Below are 19,477 nucleotides of genomic sequence, written 5' to 3' on the forward strand. Positions count from 1 at the left end.
TAGGCTATAATGTAGTATTAGGTGTTTTCGACTTCATTCGGCGCAGCAAGAACCGACAGGCAGATGACGTCAAAGTACCGCGAAATTAGAAGAGTAGTCTAATTTCGACTCGCTCTCGCGGGACCTTGACGTCATGCGCCTGTCAGTTCTTGCGGCGCCTCATGAAGTTGTACACACCTATTTTGTCTTGTAGACATTGCTCCGGTGCATCAAGGGAATAAATGAGTGCACTTGACCATTTTCACTATGGTTTAGGACACCACTACATACGGCCATTCCATGAAATATTGCACTGAGAGAATGAGGGGAGCAAATTCGAACAGCTTGTGATTCACATCTTCACAATATATAAGACTATTTTTAGTTTGCATTGCAAGTCTAACTAATTTTAAGAGAGATTAATACAGTAAATGCTGTAAATATATTGCTAGTTTATGTTAGCTAATGCATTAACTAATGTTAATAAGTTTAACCCTATTTCACAGAGTTACCTTGATAACCTTTGTTTATTTATTTATTTTAGTATAAAAGGTTCATGTTATAGCAGACAGCAAACAGTGAGTTCAGTATGCCTGTAATAAATTGATAGTTAATAAATTTAGATTCCATGTGTTACATAATCTTTTATTAAATTGCTCAATTTTATTTATTTATGTATTTTTATATTTTAATGGTATCAATATATTTTACTCATTGTAAACATCATTATTGAGCATCTTGACAACACTAGTACAGAGTTAAAATATTTATTTGTCTAAAATGCAGCAAATACACAGTTGCAACAAATGTAAGTAATAGCCTACGAATGTGTATAGGCTACAGAAACAATATAAGTGTACTTCATCACTTTACACCCCTGGAACTTATAAGGGCCCTGTTACCATGGAGACAACAACAAAATTCTTCGTTCGCTCTGCAGTACCGGCTGCTGTTTGGGTGGAGTAAAATGAGATCTTAAAACATTTAACAATAGATATATATTGGTTAATGACCAGTCCAGCTTACCTCGTATTATTAGGTTGGTTAGTGAAGTTATCTAATGTGTTTTAGTGAATTGTATTTTTAACATGTAGCTGGAGAGATGCCTATATCCTCTGGTGCTACAGTGAAGCATGGGAGCGAAGATTCCTATCTGAAGAGGTGAGTTTAACTTAAACTCTTTTCATATATTATCAGGAGGAATTGCATTGTAATTACATTTGGCAGATGAGTTTGCCTCCTTATGATAGCCTATACGTAACCAAGAATAAAATACATATAAAGTTTCAGCAAATCACTGCACGAGACCATGACGCACTTACAATGTTGAATAATTTAATATTACTTAAAGTGATAGGTCATCTAAAAATGAAAATTGTAGGCTACATTTTCATATAATTTTGAACACAATTTTTTTTTATAAATGATGGTAAGCACACAGTTGATGGGTATTGACTTTCATAGTAGGAAAAACGAATACTCTGTAAGTATAAAGTGTAACCCTTTTGCATCAGGTATCATGTTAACTGCTATGTTTAAGTTATGTATAAAGTTACAAATATATTTTTATATATAATAATCTTATATATTACTGGCTTACAGGTATTTCAGAACTCTTCCTGAGGAAAAAAGAAATATGATTGAGAAATCTTTGATGGTACGTACCGCAAACAAAATAATTTCACCTTCATGTTGTTTTTGCCATGAAAAAATTTATTCTGCTCTTTTTCATACACTTTTATACAGCTTCACAAATTACAACAATTTGTGTGGTACTTGGGACTGAGCTTTTTGTTTAGACAAAAGTCCTGGGACATTCTGCTTAAAATCTTATTTGTGCTCCACATTAGTCAAATAGGTTTAAAGGTGCAGTGTGTATTTTTTAGAAGGATCTCTTGACAGAAAAATACAAAAATATATTTTTAGGGGTGTATAAAGACCTTACATAATTTACCGTTGTGTTTATTACCTTATGTGATGTTTTTATCTACATACAAAGAGGGTCCCCTTACATGGAAGTCGCCATTTTGGCCAGCCGATTTCTACAGAAGCCCTTAACGGACAAACTTTTTTTACTAAGTTGTCTCCGACGATGACCTGTTTGTCCGGTGGTGGCTACAGTAGCTTCTTTTAAAAGTGTTTTAAAAGCGGGGGTGAGCAGTGGACTGAGCCGTTTGTTGCAATTCACAACCTCACCACTAGATGCCGCTAAAATTTACACACTGCACCTTTAAAGCAACTTGAGGGTTAACAACAACAAACAACATCATCAGGGTCAATAAATGATAACTATTCTTATTTTTCATAATGTGATGCAATACATAAACAGTCAAAAATATTACAATCACAATTCTAACCATTTAATTCAGAATACAAAAAATTACGAAACAAGCATATGTGATCCAGAAGAGGGTGGTGTGGACGTTCCTGCACAAGGTAAGACCTCAAAAACATGTTTGGATTATTCAAATAAATAAATAAAAACCTAACATGATCATATGTGCATTCATGTTTGTGTTTGCATAGTTCCTGAACCAGAAAAAGGAAATATTCAAGACATGAATAGGATTGATGGTGAACATTCTGAAGGCAGAGGACCTATAGAGCCTTCTTACAAAAAATCCTCCACATGCATTATGTTATAACAATGTGTATCATGAACACACATGCCATAATGACTTCTGTCTGTCTTGGAATTTTTTTATGTTATATTCAGCAGTATTATTCTTATTAATTTTTTTTGCAGTATCCTCATCTGAATATTTGCTTAATATGGATGAAGGCACCATGTATTGTTTTTGTGATTAAACGGTTTATAAAATGGAAATTTCTATTGTATAAAGCAACATTGCTCAAATATTGTCCTTTTAATAAACTTAATAAATGTATCATTTTAATAAACTAATATTAAAGGAATTTTAAGTAATACATTTACAATATTTATGGAAATATTCCACCAAAAATGAGCATGAAATAAACTTGAAACTTGCAATTTCTCAGACAGTGATGTTTCTTGTAAAATGAACAAATTGTCTTACACACAAAAGCTTAATGCATTGGATAATGTACACAAATTAGATAGAGCACAGTCTGAATGTGTTATAAAGCTTTTAAACAGTTTATAAAGCTTTTAAAAAGACACATATTAAACTTTTTAATTTCTTACATAGCGTTTGTCTTCTCTAACCTGCACAACTGGGATTAAATTGTTCAAACAAAAAGACGACGAAAAACATCATATCATGGACATGTTAGGCAAAAAAGTTTAGTTGATGAGAAATAAATGAGCATATAGAGTATTAACCTCAATCGCGCACACTTATATCCTTTAAAATTCAAAAATGAGCTCATAAAAAATAGGATCTATAAAACCAAAAGATTTTTGGTGTATTTACCCAACACATTCCGACTGAGCTGAGCAAACCATAAAAACCTGAGACTTTTTTCATTCAACCATTTTTTACCCAGGTTAGCATAGGGGGTATGACTTGATTATAGACGGTTTCAGCAGCAACAACATAAACAAACGTCTTCTGTGGACTAAACGCAACTTCCGGTAGACTTCCACATAGAGTCCTTCAGTAGTTTATAAGGGAAATATATGACAAGTACATTACCTTTAGTCATATATCATATCTAACGTGTATCAACTATTAGACTGAGCTAACGTTACTGTAAAATGAATGTATACAATGTTAACTACAGTTCCTTAAATTCTTGCCTGGTCCCAAACATCTCAGCACAGTTGTGATCCACGCTTGTCGTCTTCCCTCGTCGTAAACCAAAACATTTTATTTTCAACAAGGTATTTGTTTCAGAGATTAGTTTAGCCACTAGCCAGACCGAAAAATAAATACAGACCGGAAGTTCACTTCGGTTCAGGCGTGTAACCGCGACATCACGTGTGCGTCCGATGAAACCGTCTATAAACAGTTTTTAATGTTACATTAAACAGTTGTTACATTGTATCGTATGTAGGTCCTTTACATCAGCGCTTTGGTTTCTGGGTTCTTGTGCAAGTACATAGATGAACTTCTCAAGAACTAAAGGATGAAAAGTTTACTGTGGAACATAAATAAAATATTTTTCGATCTTATCGAGTAACCATTTTTAGGACTGTATTTGTAAGCAGTTTGAAATTTGTAGGCATTATTTATATTTTCCAATAATAAAACTATTCAAACAAACTAAGTTTGATATTTGGATTTCCGACCCTTTGATTGGCAGATGAAAATATCAATCTCATATTTCAGTCTTTTGTTTCTGATAGGTGTATGAGAGGAAGTTTTTTGGATCACTGGTCTTCTTTTGGATCACTGTCATCTCCCACCACCATGTGACTATACATCTTCTGTTGTTGCTCTTTAAATGAATCCTTCACCCGTGCTCGCTTTAGAGCCCCATCCCTGTAAGACACAAATACAAAAATATCTTATAACAGAAGGAAAGATGATCAGAAATAAATTAACTAATAATATCCCGAAAAGGATATTATTTAAAATAACTCCACTTGTGTTCGGCTGAAAGAAAAAGTCACATACACCTAGGATTGAGTAAAGCTTGAAGTATAGTCTGTTTTTTACACATAGGGTCCACGTACAGGATTTTTGTACTTTGTACGTGTAGGTCTCGCATGCGCGTACAGGAAAATGTAGTATGCAGCCCAAGAGATGCATTGCATTTTGTCGCAGTGTGCATGCGTTGAACGTATAAGTCAAATCAACTACACTGCAAAAAATGATTTTTAAGAAAAAAAATGTCTTAGTATTTTTGTCTTGTTTTCAGTAAAAATATCTGAAAATTCTTAAATTAAGATGCTTTTTCTTGATGAGCAAAAGGACCCAAGAAAATAAGTCTAGTTTTTAGATCAAAAATATTAAATTTAGGTGAATTTGTGCATAAAACAAGCCAAAAAAATCTGCCAATGGGGTAAGCAATTTTTTCTTGAATTTAGTGTTTAAGAAAAATGTTCAAGATTTTTTTGCTTACCCCATTGGGAGATTTTTTTGCTTGTTTTATGCACAAAATCACTTCAATTTGATATTTTGGGTTTAAAAACTAGACTTATTTTCTTGGGTCGTTTTGCTCATCAAGAAAGAGCATCTTAATTTAAGAATTTTTAGATATTTTTACCAAAAACAAGACAAAAATACAAAGATTCTTTTTCTCGAAAACCATTTTTTGCAGTGTACACCCATTGGCAGATTTTTTTTTTGCTTGTTTTATGCACAAAATCACTTAAATTTGATCTTTTTGGTCAATTAATTATTAAACTAAGATGCTTTTTCTTGATGAGCAAAACAGCCCAAGAAAATAAGTCTAGTTTTTAGCAAAAAACTCTGCCAGTAGGGTAAGCAAAAAAATCTTAAAATTTTTTCTTTAACACTAAATTCAAGAAAAATTCAACAGAAAATTGCTTACCCCATTGGCAGATTTTTTTGCTTGTTTTATGCACAAAATCACTTAAATTTAATATTTTTGGTTTAAAAACTAGACTTATTTTTTTGGGTCATTTTGCTAATCAAGAAAGAGCATCTTAATTTAAAGGAATAGTCTACTCATTTTCAATATTAAAATATGTTATTACCTTAACTAAGAATTGTTGATACATCCCTCTATCATCTGTGTGCGTGCACGTAAGCGCTGGAGCGCGCTGCGACGCTTCGATAGCATTTAGCTTAGCCCCATTCATTCAACGCTACCATTTAGAGATAAAGGTAGAAGTGACCAAACACATCAACGTTTTTCCTATTTAAGACGAGTAGTTATACGAGCAAGTTTGGTGGTACAAAATAAAACGTAGCGATTTTCTAAGCGGATTTAAAAGAGGAACTATATTTTATGGCGTAATAGCACTTTTGGGAGTACTTCGACTCGGCGCAGGAACACCCTCCCTCTCCCATTATGAGAGGGAGAAGGGGAGCGAACTTTTCAGGCGAGTCGAAGTACTCCCAAAAGTGCTATTACGCCATAAAATATAGTTCCTCTTTTAAATCCGCTTAGAAAAGCGCTACGTTTTATTTTGTACCACCAAACTTGCTCGTATAACTACTCGTCTTAAATAGGAAAAACGTTGATGTGTTTGGTCACTTCTAACTTTATCTCTAAATGGTACCATTGAATGAATGGGGCTAAGCTGAATGCTATCGAAGCGTCGCAGCGCGCTCCAGCGCCCACGTGCACGCACACAGATGACAGAGGGATGCATCAACAACTCCCAGTCAAGGCAATAACACATTTCAACATTGAAAATGAGTAGACTATTCCTTTAAGAATTTTTAGATATTTTTACTGTAAACAAGACAAAAATACTAAGAATTTTTTTTCTTGAAAATCATTTTGACCAGTGTATGCTTTGCAAGGCTGTGCGTTCACACACAAAAAATAATTGGGGGCTTAAAATATAAGCTAATATTCATTTTGGGATGAACTACTCCTTTCAGATGTGACAGCAGAGCTCTAAGTAAATTACGTACCAGGCCAAGTCCACTAAACCTCCCTGTTGGGCTATGGCAGATTTCACTCTGTTTGCAAACTGCACAGCATCTTCTCCTTCCTGTGCACACAGCAAATGTGGAAACATAATCAATAAACAAATTCTCATAAAAAAAGATGTAAACAAACACAACTGGTTTTCACCTTCTGTGTCATAGGAGGCATGTACCAGACATTACACACTATAGCCCAGCTGGTCATCATCCGCAGAAGATAGCTGACCATGCTATACTTGCTGCTATTCCAGAACGCATCTCCAAACTGAGGGTCGTACTGCAAATAACAAAAATACACATCAGGTCCAGTCTTTAAAGATGCATTAAGGCTAATGCAGCTTGCTTTTACCGCTTTTTTCAAGCAGTGCATGCACGCCAAGGTATTTTTAGCATTTTCATTCATTCAACTTTAAAGCAATTACTGACTGCACACACCATATATTACCTTTATGGCCACGGGGTAAATAGTTCCTCCAATTTCGAAGCTTCCCTTTTTAAACATCATTACTGAGGTATTGTTAATGCAAGTTCCTGCGGGGACAACCAGGTGCAGGCATTGGGATGATCAGAGCTGAGATACTTTTATGACTCTTGTGTCAGAAACAATATAGTATAACAGGAACTCTATCCCTGTGTGTTTCTCAATGCTCTTACCCTCAGGAAATATAAGTATTGGGAGCTTCGTTTTGTCATTTGCATGATCTTTCAACCTGTGAAGGGAAAAAATAAGAATGAGCAGGCCATTACATGACTGTTGTCAGAGACTGTGAGATGGGCAACATTTTAAGTCTTTCCCCGCACGTTTCAGAAAATTGTCTTCTTTATATATATATATAAACATACAATATATCAAATGAAAGAACAAAACAAAAATGTTTCATCCTACCTTTATTTGCTCTCTTTTTATCACCTGTCAAATATGGGTAGGTTTCTTCAAAAATATTTTTTTTTTTGCAAAAAGCTGAGATAATTGCATTTTTGTAAATTACTTTTTTTTTTGAGATTTTACTGTTTTTAGATCAGTGGATGCTTCAATGTTTTATAGGTTGGGTAAGAGCACCATCTAGTGGATAATAGCAGAAATATGGATTGCCGTAAAAACTCGTCATTCGCATGGATGCATTTTCTCTTAATTGACCAGATAACTCCTCAATGGCGGAGTAAGAGTTAAACATTAAATAAATAATTTAAAAACTCAAAGCACAAAAGCGACGCCCGTTCACACGCATGTGGTAAACCTTGACCTCCTATGTCAGTACCACACGTCGTGAGCCACAGATATGTATACATTGATACGTCATTCAGCCGCCTCATATATGCAGACGTCACTCACAGTTTTCCAGGATACCACCACATTGAGCAGCCATGAATCGCAAAAACTTACCCACAAAAACGGCCCATAGAAAAAGCCAATAATTATATATATCTATCTGTCTGTCTGTCTGTCTGTCTGTCTGTCTGTCTGTCTGTCTGTCTGTCTGTCTGTATGTATGTATATATATATATATATATGATATGTAGATATCTATGCATTATGTACAGTATATCTATATCATGAACACTCCTGCTTTGAGCAACGCACACACATAGACATAAAAAATGGTTCATTGAGTGCTTACGGATCAACCCGTCTTTAAAGGGACAGTAAGTAGGGTTTTAAGTATTTTATTAATCAAAATCAATGTATTTATTCTAGTGCTGGGCAAAGATTAATCGCAATTAATCGCATACAAAATAAGTGTGATTTTTTGCATAATATATGTGCGTGTACTGTGTCTAATTATTATGTATATTTAACCACACATTTATATATTCATTTCAGAATTGTTTTATTTATATATCATTTTTTTATTTATATTTAATATAGATTATATAAAAATATAAATAAATATATATAAACATGTAAATGTTTCTTAAATACATACATGAATGTGTGTGTATATATTTATACATAATAATTAGACACAGCACACACTCATATATTATACCAATAATCACTTTTATTTTGTATGCGATTAATCGCGATTAATCTTTGCCCAGCACTAATTTATTCATAAATATGTCCTCATTGGTGTCAAACGACCTTTGACAGTGATCTGACTTTTCTTTGTAAGCTTGTAATTTCTCCTCTTTATTTACATTGAACGGGTAACTCCAAGGAGGCTTCTATGTCGCTCTGCCGTATTGACAAACTACAATAGCAGAGAGGGACAAAAAGCACTAGCCTACCAACACGTTTCCACAACGTGTTTTCGTTCAGAAAACCAGCTGAGACGGACACGTGAACCAGCTGAGACGGACAAGGAGATCAGTGATTACATAACGGCTACCGTAGTTGCAACACGCATTTGGAAAAGCGAGGTGCTAGAGAGCACTGTTTGTTTGAATGCAAAATACAATTTCACCACTAGATGGGGGTAAATCCTACTTATTGTCCCTTTAAGCATGGTTTATTTCAGTTAACTTAGCATTAGTCATAAGCATATTACAACAATTTACGATTAACTAAAAATAACATCCAACTTTATAATTGTTTATATTCTGAAATTTTAAAGTCTTTATTATGTATGCAGCCAACAAGTGTGACCTCTGGACGGTGCAGCTTTTATTTAAGAAACAGCCATTGTCAGTGGCACACCCATGCGTCACAATGCTCTTATGAACGCACATCGAGACTGACACGGAGAGAAGAAAATGTGGAATAAAGTCACTTTTTTGAGTTTTTTGCTTATAGAATGTCACTCTCGAAACTATTTTAACAATGCCTTTATGGCCTTTCTGGGCCTTGGACGAGGTAGTTGCGTTGCCTTCTGGGGTTAAAAAGCTCTCAGATTTCATTTAAAGTTTTATTAAAGATAAACACGGGACTTATGGGTGTAAAACAAAATGTTGATGAGTAATTAATGACATAATTTTCATTCTGGAGTGAACTTACCCTATTATGAATTAATGGTGTCTGTCTAGTGTTTAGTGTACAATACAATTTGCTATTTAAATCTTAAATATAAGCCACACTTTATGTCAGAACAATGTGTGGTTAAATAAATACATTTCTGTTAATGCTGTTGCACATAGCAGCTGACTCAGTAAAACATGACCCAGCATGCAACAGGGAGGTATCCTGTCAACGCAAGCATGCAATGAATTTACAAGCTTTCTGTATGAAATGCTACATTAATGCACTTGAAAACAATTAAATATTATTGTTTATTTGCCACGTTTTTGTGTACATGTAACAAATAAAAACAGACAAACAATTATTGTTGTCATACCTCTGTGTCACCAGGTGGCGATCTCTCATCTCCGCTCTCTCAAACCATATATGAGGGCACGATCGCTCCATGGCTCGCTGGATGACACCCAATAAACCACCATGAACCTGTCCTACCTGATCAGAAAAACATCAAGCGTCACACCTGGGTTTTTATTTTCGTAAGATAAAGTGTTAATTAACTTTACTTCTCTTACCATGGCATAACAACCGTCATTAGCCAGAATAACAACATCGATTGGTGAAGTGTGATTGGCCACGCAAATTCCTCCCTTCTTTGGTTTGTTCGCTCTGAAAAAGGATGTAGTGTCTCACAGTTAGAATCGCACAACTACAGTATAACAGGCGTATAGGATTGTTTGCAAGGTTTGAAACAGTGCCGCAATAAGTTATTAAAGGGGACAGAGAATGAAAAACCATTTTTACCTTGTCTTTGTTGAATAATGGTAGTCTACCCACATTCAGGAACATACAAAAAGTGCTAGACATGCTAAACATCTCAGTCTCACAGAAATTCCTCTTTTAGAAATGTCAGCCAGAAAACGGCCCAATCTGAAAAACTGATGCTTACAACATCACAGGCATCTAACTGCCCCTCCACTTTAAAATAATTGGCTACATTTTTTAAGTGGCAGCAAAGTCAGCCAATCAGTAATGAGATTGCAAGTAGGGGGAGCCAAATAGGTGCAAAACCACTTGTTTAAAATCCCCCTCCCTAATAGAGCTATCTGAGAGAGGTTTTTAGGAAGCTTCTAAGGCATTACAGACCCAAACAAAAACATTTTTGTCTACATGTCACATCACAGAACAAGGATAGATACCCCGTTAAATTCTATGTCACCTTTAAGCATAGTCTAGGACTCACTTGTTGTGGTAGTGTATGGTTGCTGAAAGCGCTCTTGCACAGATTCTGTAACACATTAAGTGAACGAGTTCACTCAGCCAACCCTTTACCCTGAAAAGATCAAAGGATTATAATTAAAGACGATTAAAAATATGAATCACCAACAGGCCGGAGCTGGTTTATGCTGGCCTTGCTTTCATGATCATGTCATGCATTTGTGAAGCTGATGAAACAACTAAACTTTTACCTGCCATTAGGGAGGAAACCCACCAGAGTTGTGGAAATCACAAGCCAGCTTACGCCTATAGTTGCCAGTGTAACTCTAGAGAAATAATACAAAAATACGTAGGACAGTTATAACCTGCATTGATTATGTTATTTTGTAGGCCAACCCAGATGTCAGCATCACATACTGGAAGTTTCCAAAAAAAGTGGGATTTTTTCAATAGCCTTTTGGATTAAAATAAGATCTGTGATCAGCAAAAATGTCTGAGTGACAATTAAAAAAAAAAATTTCCACTAATGAATACAACCTTTTATGAATTCTGTAGTCCAAATGCATTTACTAGATATTAAAGGAATAGTCTACTCATTTTCAATATTAAAATATGTTATTACCTTAACTAAGAATTGTTGATACATCCCTCTATCATCTGTGTTTCCTATTTAAGACGAGTAGTTATACGAGCAAGTTTGGTGGTACAAAATAAAACGTAGCGCTTTTCTAAGCGGATTTAAAAGAGGAACTATATTTTATGGCGTAATAGCACTTTTGTGAGTACTTCGACTCGGCGCAGTAACACCCTCCCTCTCCCATTATGAGAGTGAGAAGGGGAGCGGACTTTTCAGGCGAGTCGAAGTACCCCCAAAAGTGCTATTACGCCATAAAATATAGTTCCTCGTTTAAATCCGCTTAGAAAAGCGCTACGTTTTATTTTGTACCACCAAACTTGCTCGTATAACTACTCGTCTTAAATAGGAAAAACGTTGATGTGTTTGGTCACTTCTAACTTTATCTCTAAATGGTACCATTGAATGAATGGGGCTAAGCTAAATGCTATCGAAGCGTCGCAGCGCGCTCCAGCGCTTACGTGCACGCACACAGATGATAGAGGGATGTATCAACAATTCTTAATTAAGGTAATAACATATTTTAATATTGAAAATGAGTAGACTATTCCTTTAAACCTTACACCCCATTCAGACTGCCCACGACTAGCAGTAGCAGAGCGACATGATCTCATTTCGCTTGGCAACTTCCATGAAATAAACGAAAGTGACCGTTGCGACCAAATGGACGTGTTTTCACGACACAAGTAAAAAAAAACGTATGCGACATGAGCAAAAGTGACCGACACTGTTGGCGACCAAATGGGCGTGACTAGCGACGCAAGAATGGCGAGTTATTTTCAGGAGCAACTAGCAATGGGAGCAAAGCAGTGGAGTTCAGTTACTGGAGTGGATGGTACTCATTTGTTTGAGACAAACAGATTTAGAAACGCCTCCTAACGACCTCATTGAACAAGATGGGCGACACATAGCTGGTGGTCTGAACGAAGCGTTACTGTGCGTGCACACCGCCAGCGACTTGCAATAGCAGAGCGATGCAATCTTAATGCATATACACTATACAGACAAAAGTAGTAGGACGCCCCTTTTAATAAAGATGTTTGCACTGTAACCTACTATTTTAAGTGATGATTTATAATAAGTTGACATAACTTATAAAAACAAGTTAAAATTGTTTAATAAATTTGTTAAAGGTGCAGTGTGTAATTTTTAGAAGGATCTCTTGACAGAAATGCTAAATAATATACAAAACTATATTATCAGAGGTGTATAAAGACCTTTTTATAATGAACCGTTATGTTTTCATTACCTTAGAATGAGACGTTTTTATCTACATACAATGAGGGTCCCCTTACGTGGAAGTCGCCATTTTGTGCCGCCATGTTTCTACAGAAGCCCTTAACGGACAAACTTTTTTACCAAGTTGTCTCTGTTAATGACATGTTTTACCGGTGGCGGCTACTGTAGCTTCTCTATGCGTTTCAAAAGCGAGGGGTGAGCAGTGGATTGAGCCGTTGGTTGCAATTCGCAACCTCATCACTAGATGCTGCTGAAATTTACACACTGCACCTTTAAGTTAAAGGAAAATCTAAATATATGTCGATTGGACATTAATTTATACAGTGTGGGCCGGCACAGTGGACACCCCAAACAGAGCACTGTTGTCTCAAAACAAGAAGGTCCCCGGTTCAAGCCCTGGATGTCAGCATGGGTTTACTCTGGGTACTACAGTATATGGTTTCCTTTAACAGTCCAAAAACTATACACACATTCATCTATAAGGGCAATTTTACATCTCCAATTTACCTAACCTGCATTTTATTCCTGGTGATTAACCAGTTCTTGCCATGATGCTGAAATGGTGATATTAAATCCGCTCTATGCATTTTCGGAGTTTTTGTCAAACAGCGACCCCTAGAGTCGCTGGAGAATACTTGCAACTGTCGTAATTTCCCACTCTAGTACACCTCCGAAGATAATGACCAGGTAATGTTTCACAATTTCATACAAATATTAGCATACTGCATAGTCTACTAAACTACAGATGATGGTAATAGGATAATAAGAAGTTTATTCCAAGTGTAGAGTGCATATAATAATAAAGTACCGCGTTTGCTAGCTTATAACGTTTTTACATGATTGCAGCTAAATCACAAGTAAACAGTCTATAGTCTATGTCTACTGTATCATTTCATTTGTGTTCTTGTAAATATTACAAAATGCCATGACAAAGTTAATACTGTACGTTGCATTATTTCATAACATTGGTCGTTATAATGTCACTATACATGATTATTGCTATTTATCATAATAGTTTGCAAATTGTGCATGTTTACACTATTTACAACCTCTAGGCTTATTTATGTCCTGATAATTATGTGAGATATTGACAACTGTTGTCATGATAATCGCATGACATACTACAAGCAAGCGCAACATCAACATACAACATAGACCGCAAACAAGTTTACAAATAAGAGATTTACTTACTAGTCCATCAACAAGATCGCCAGATCAGCATCCCATCCAGTGCTGTCTTTTAGCTCACGCCAACGCGTAAAAACCTGACCGAGTGGGACTCTCGTCCGGTTCCTAACGCGGTCAGATTCTCTTTTCCTTTTCCTACTCTCTTCCGAACGCGCTTTCTTAACTTTTAAATCGTTTAGCATCACGTCTCAAATTCGCGGGTGCAGTTGTTGTTATAGGCTTGATTGACTTCATGCAGCGCCGCAAGAACCCACAGCCGGATGACGTCAAAGCGCCGTCTCGGACCATTCTCGCAGCACCTTGACGTCATCCGGCGGTCGGTTCTTGCAGCGCCGCATGAAGTCGAACAAGCCTAACGTGTGTGACGTCGTTGCCGTAAAGCAAATCATGATTCTCGCGAGATTTGTCAGGGGCGGTTCTCTCAAGCTTGCATTGTTGGTTTTGCTAGCGGTGCCTCCCCGAGCTTCAACAGGAGGATGATTCGCCATACTATGACTTTTTTACCACCTAAATAACTTTGCATAGGGTAAAATAAGTGCATAGTGTGTCTTTAATAAATAAACATGTTTATCTATTCCAGTTATTCTTGTATGGTATAGCATTAATATTTGTTTGGATTGGAAAGGACTGTTTTGTGCTGAAATGACCCCTGTGTACAAATTATTGATGGGTTTGGGTGATGAGTGTTTGGCTCAGATCCTAAAGGGGATCGCAGAGGTGATTTGTGCTTACTAAAATGACTAAAGTAGCCAAACCTGTTCATTATTAGTGGGTGTCCTCAAAACTTTTTTTACATGTAGCGTGTGAACTTCAGAATTTGTTTGTCACTGTGAACTCTTCTTTTAACTTAAATGCCTAGAGAACCCTTTAAAGAAGTCTGGGGTTCTCACAATAACAAAGGAATTGAATATTACACTAATACATCACAAAGAAAACAATGAAACATCTCACCAATGCACTAGGCAAGTATGAATGAGATAAGGTACCTGAGAGGAAGAAGTATGCAGTATCTCACAAGTACGCCAACTCCCCACAGTACAGTGAGTCTGACTGATATGTACTGAAAGTTATTGTTGGTTCGGGTGAGAAGATTCCAGGACACCAGCTCCTCCGAAGTGAATCTCTGCGTGACGTCATCCTCTACTATGTTTTCAATGCCTTTTTTAGTAAAGTAGAACACATCGCTAAGAGTAAAGCGTCCATGCTCAGCCGGCTTCGGTCTGTCCTGGCGCAATGCCTCGATCTCCTGCTCCAATGAGGAATTATCTCGCTGAATTAAACCTGAGTCAAACAGACATTATTAAACCATTATTAAACACAAACACTAGTTTCTTCCTTATACATAATGTTTATTAAAGGACACCCATATTGCAAAATCCACTTTTTACAAGATGTTACATAAATGTGTGTTGGCAGTGTGTGAACACAACCACCCTACAATTGAAAAAATCTACCACTCCTTATTTTATAATCCCCATTAAACCATCATTAGATATGCTATTTGATTCTCTTGTTAATGTGACATTACACAAACAAAGCCCCGCCCACAACCACTGATTGACAGTCCTGCATTACTATAGCTTCCCCCCCCCGAGTTGTACGCTGTCTGCCATATCTTAATAGTGAAATACTTTTGTCTCAGATCTAATTTAACTGAAAGCGTTCAATGGGCCCTATTTTAACGATCTGAAACGCAAGTGCAGAGCACAAAGCGCAAGTGACTTTGTGGGCGGATCTTGGGCGCTGTTGCTATTTTCCCGGCGGGAGAAATAATTCTTGCGCCAGGCGCAAATCAATAAGGGGTTGGTCTGAAGTAGGTTCATTATTCATAGGTGTGGTTTGGGCGTAACGTCAAATAAACCAATCAGAACGCTATCCAACATTCCCTTTAAAAGCAAGGGCGCAAGTTCCATGGCGGGTTGTTATTATTATGACGGATTTACCAGGCGCACGCCAGGAGCGGTTCACAGCCGAGGAGACCCACGTTCTTGTAAGAGCAGTCAAAAACAGAGAAGTTGTTTTGTATGGGGATGGGAGAAACCCGCCCAAATCAGCGTCGGTTAAACAGGCGTGAGAGGCCACAATTGTCTCATCAGCTGGCATCCCCATCGTTGCGGCAAGCGCTACAATGATGTCAGGAGACGGGGGAATCCCAAGCTTGCCAACATAAATCGGGCACGCCGTGTAACGGAGGTGGATCTGCCTTTACACATGACCTGACGCCAGCAGAGGACATCACTGCGTCCACCCTCACGCAGCCAGTGAAAGGGTTTGGGGGCTTTGAAATCGGACCCAAGAAACGCAAGCAAGGTCCAACCCCAAAGTACACTTACAAATCAAGTTCATATACATTAAGGTTTCTTATGAAAACATTTTAATTATTATTTACATAAAATAAACGTAATACAGCCACACAACAAACGTATGAAAATATTTTAATCGTTATTTGCATGAGAATTTTTTTAACGCAGCCACACAATAAATAAAAACTATCACCACAATGCTCACCACTATGATTTCCCTTATCTCATGTGTTAATATTTTTTATTGTAACAATTTATGATTTGCAAAAATAACTGTTGCATCTGTGTAGATTAGATAAGCAAAGTGTGTGCGCGTTGTGCACGATATACATTATGGTCAAGCATGCGCCCTTAAAATAGCATAATGAACCACGCGCAATGCGCCGCTGACTTAAGACTAGTTTTTTCTGGTCAGTGGCGCAATTGTTTTTTGAAACTGCAAAATAGCATCAGGGATGGTTTGCGCCGGAACACGCCTCTATTTTTGAGCTGAACCGCCCAGGGAGCGCAAGTTTATTACCTAGTTTGCCGACGTGCGTCTGTGGAGGGAAAAACCCGCTGTGCGCCAGTGCAAAATACGAATGATACATGCGTCACTGACAAAGTCAATTGCGCTGGGTGCAAGATAGGACCCATTGTCTCTTTTTGCAACGGAGTGAGGAGCTGTAGCTAATTTGCATTTAAAGGTACAGACACAAAAACATCAAATTTTTGCTCCCACCCAAATAGGGACCTTTTGGACATGCTATAATAAATGATCTGTGAGGTATTTGAGCTTAAATTTTACAGACACAATTTACATCTTGTAAAAATGGGTTTAATAGGAACTCTTTAAATATTTGGCTAATTCATCAATTTATCAAAATCATATCAAGAACAGTGCATTACTCTCAACAATGCTGCCACGTTTTACCATAATAAACCTATTTTTCAGATATTTCATTTACTGAAAACAACGATAGGACATTTGTATTCGTGTCTCAATAGAGTGCCACAGGGATGACGTATTTTTGTTGGCCAATCCTGGAAGTTAGCAGGACACTGCTTCTCTTTCGCCAAAAAGCCTATTCATTTTTCCCACAGTTACACATTTTGTCCAACAAGATAATCTTAACAGATGAACACTCTACAGCTCTTTCGAAACACTCGCACCGTCTTTCATCTTGAATGGTGTGATTTTGCGGTGTACTGCCTCTTTAATGACATTACCGCTGTGAAATCACGATTTTATATTGAGAAATTCTTTTATCAAGTAAGAACAGTCAGATTGAATAATCAGTGCTGATCAGCGAGGTATTGATAAACAGCATTCATACATCTGAAAGAGGTTGTAACTGATAAAGACAGAGTAAAGTCCACGTTTGAGAGTAAAGTCGTGATCACTGTGTAACACATTATTGCCGACGCAGACAGATAAGACGAGAGCCTTTCAAGAAACGAGTCTTATCATCACATCAAAACTACATTATTAATCTTATCTAAAAGAACCATTTCTCGAAAACCCATTACCTCTCAAGAACTTTAAAATTAACAGTATAAAAATTACAAATACTATTTGCATAAGACATTCTAGGACCATTATTTTATTGAATCAATCTGTCACTTCTGATTACTGTATACAACATTTAAATAAATATTAATTAATATGCATGTATGGAAACTCACCATTAGATGCAGAACGTTTCAAAATTTCCTCTGCTCTGCTTTCCCTCTGGATTCTGTGCGTTGCCCACTACAAAACAAAGACATCGCAATATATGTACATTTACATTCATGCATTTGGCAGATGCATTCAAGATATACATGTTATCATGACCTTTTATGCTACGAATGCAATGCTCTTGCTACATGCTATATTCTAAACTACTACTTAGGTTAGTTAAAAATGAAACTTCTGTCATCAATCTCATGTTGTTTCAAACCTGTATACATTTCTTTGTTCTGATTAATGCATGCAAAGGAAGATATTTTGAGCAATATTTGTAACAAACCGATCAAAAGCACCGTTGACTTCCATAGTAGGAAAAAAGAATCCTATGGAAGTGAATGGTGCTTCTGTTTTAGTAGGTAGGACTCAATATGCAAAAGCATTCAAATTAAGTGGTTTTATTATTAATACTTGTTGAAGGCATTTAATTTTGTTTTGGTAGTTGCCACAGCATATCAATCATTGTTAAACTATGTGAAGCATTTCCAATTAACTTTTTACAATTGTTGAATAAGCATTATTTCGTTTTATGTGCATGCATTTTAGCTGCAAAAAATAAAAGAAAATGACAATAAAATAGTGACAGAATCTAAAATAAATCCATTTAAACCTACATTTGTTATGTTTCAGTGAAAAGGTCATGGAAATTCTTAGTATTTTTGTCTTGTTTTCAGTTTAAATCTCTACAAATTCTTAAATTAAGATGCTTTTTCTTGATGAGCAAAACGTCCCAAGAAAATAAGTCTAGTTTTTAGATCAAAAATATCAAATTTAAGCGATTTTGTGCATAAAACAAGCAAAAGAAATCTGCCAATGGGGTAAGCAATTTTTCTTGAATTTAGTGTTTAAGAAAAATGTTCAAGATTTTTTTTGCTTGTTTTCTGCACAAAATCACTTAAATTTTATATTTTTGGTCTAAAAACTAGACTTATTTTCTTGGGTTGTTTTGCTCATCAATTTTTTTCTTGAAAATCATTTTTTGCAGTGTACGTACCTCAAGGCTTTTAAGAAGAATCTTCATGTATGTCTCTGTGATGCCAAGAGAGATCCCGAACATGGCAGGTAACATGATGAGGAGCACCAAACAGTTGAACCAAACCCTGAGCACAGGGAACAGTGCAGCCCAAAACCCCTCCATAATCTCACTTTACACGACCCCTTTTAAACAAAACACACGTTTATGTATTTTGCAACACATTAGCACACTGGAGAAAACTGAAATTTCCTCAAAAAATTGTTGAAATGACTGTGAAATTAAACAAACATCTATATTTAGATTGAAAAACTTTTCCAGATGTTTCACTTTAAATTCAGTTACTTAAGGCAACATGAGATTTAGGTCATAAAGCAAAGCACTATATATGACATAATCAAACAGGCCAAACTTTCTTATTTTAGCTCACTCAACAGAAATAAAAGAAACTCTCACCAGATTTCACCGAATGACAGCAGCAGTAAAAGACAAACAGCTGATAAAATCCGATGTAGGCCTCGTCATAGTCCTGTAACAAACAGCCGGATGTCACTTTAGCTTTAGATGTTTCAAAAGTTGTTAAACGAAGCACTGCCGCTTTGACATTGCGAAAATAACAATGCTCAGACGCCCAGACCTGTGAAATGTGGAATAAAGTTCATCTGATAAACAGGAGCAGAAAACAGCGCCGTCATCAGGACATGTTGTGCACTGCACCTATGTGCATGATCGTACCCTTACTTTCCACATCAAGATTTAAAGTAAAACTTTATATAAAAGTACATTTACATTTACACATTTTGGCAGCTGCTTTTATTTAAAGATACTTACTTCGTGCTTCCTGAAAATTG

The 19,477-nt window shown here is 36.5% G+C and overlaps 1 protein-coding gene across 1 annotated transcript; it reads right to left on the bottom strand.

Annotated features, from left to right (window-relative positions):
• Positions 1 to 1,671: 1,671 nt before the first annotated feature.
• Positions 1,672 to 19,271, bottom strand: agpat9l (1-acylglycerol-3-phosphate O-acyltransferase 9, like). Its single transcript, XM_073860769.1, has 13 exons — positions 19,083 to 19,271; positions 18,648 to 18,811; positions 17,611 to 17,677; positions 14,629 to 14,923; positions 10,833 to 10,907; positions 10,607 to 10,696; positions 9,939 to 10,032; positions 9,743 to 9,858; positions 7,125 to 7,180; positions 6,916 to 7,001; positions 6,619 to 6,747; positions 6,456 to 6,535; positions 1,672 to 4,385 (listed from the first exon to the last, which is right to left on the bottom strand). Exons 2-13 carry the CDS (start codon positions 18,789 to 18,791, stop codon positions 4,274 to 4,276), a joined length of 1,344 nt encoding a protein of 447 aa, XP_073716870.1. The 5' UTR covers positions 18,792 to 18,811; positions 19,083 to 19,271; the 3' UTR covers positions 1,672 to 4,273.
• Positions 19,272 to 19,477: the final 206 nt, after the last annotated feature.

Source organism: Misgurnus anguillicaudatus, chromosome 22 (genome assembly GCF_027580225.2).
Source record: "Misgurnus anguillicaudatus chromosome 22, ASM2758022v2, whole genome shotgun sequence".
NCBI lineage: Eukaryota > Metazoa > Chordata > Actinopteri > Cypriniformes > Cobitidae > Misgurnus > Misgurnus anguillicaudatus.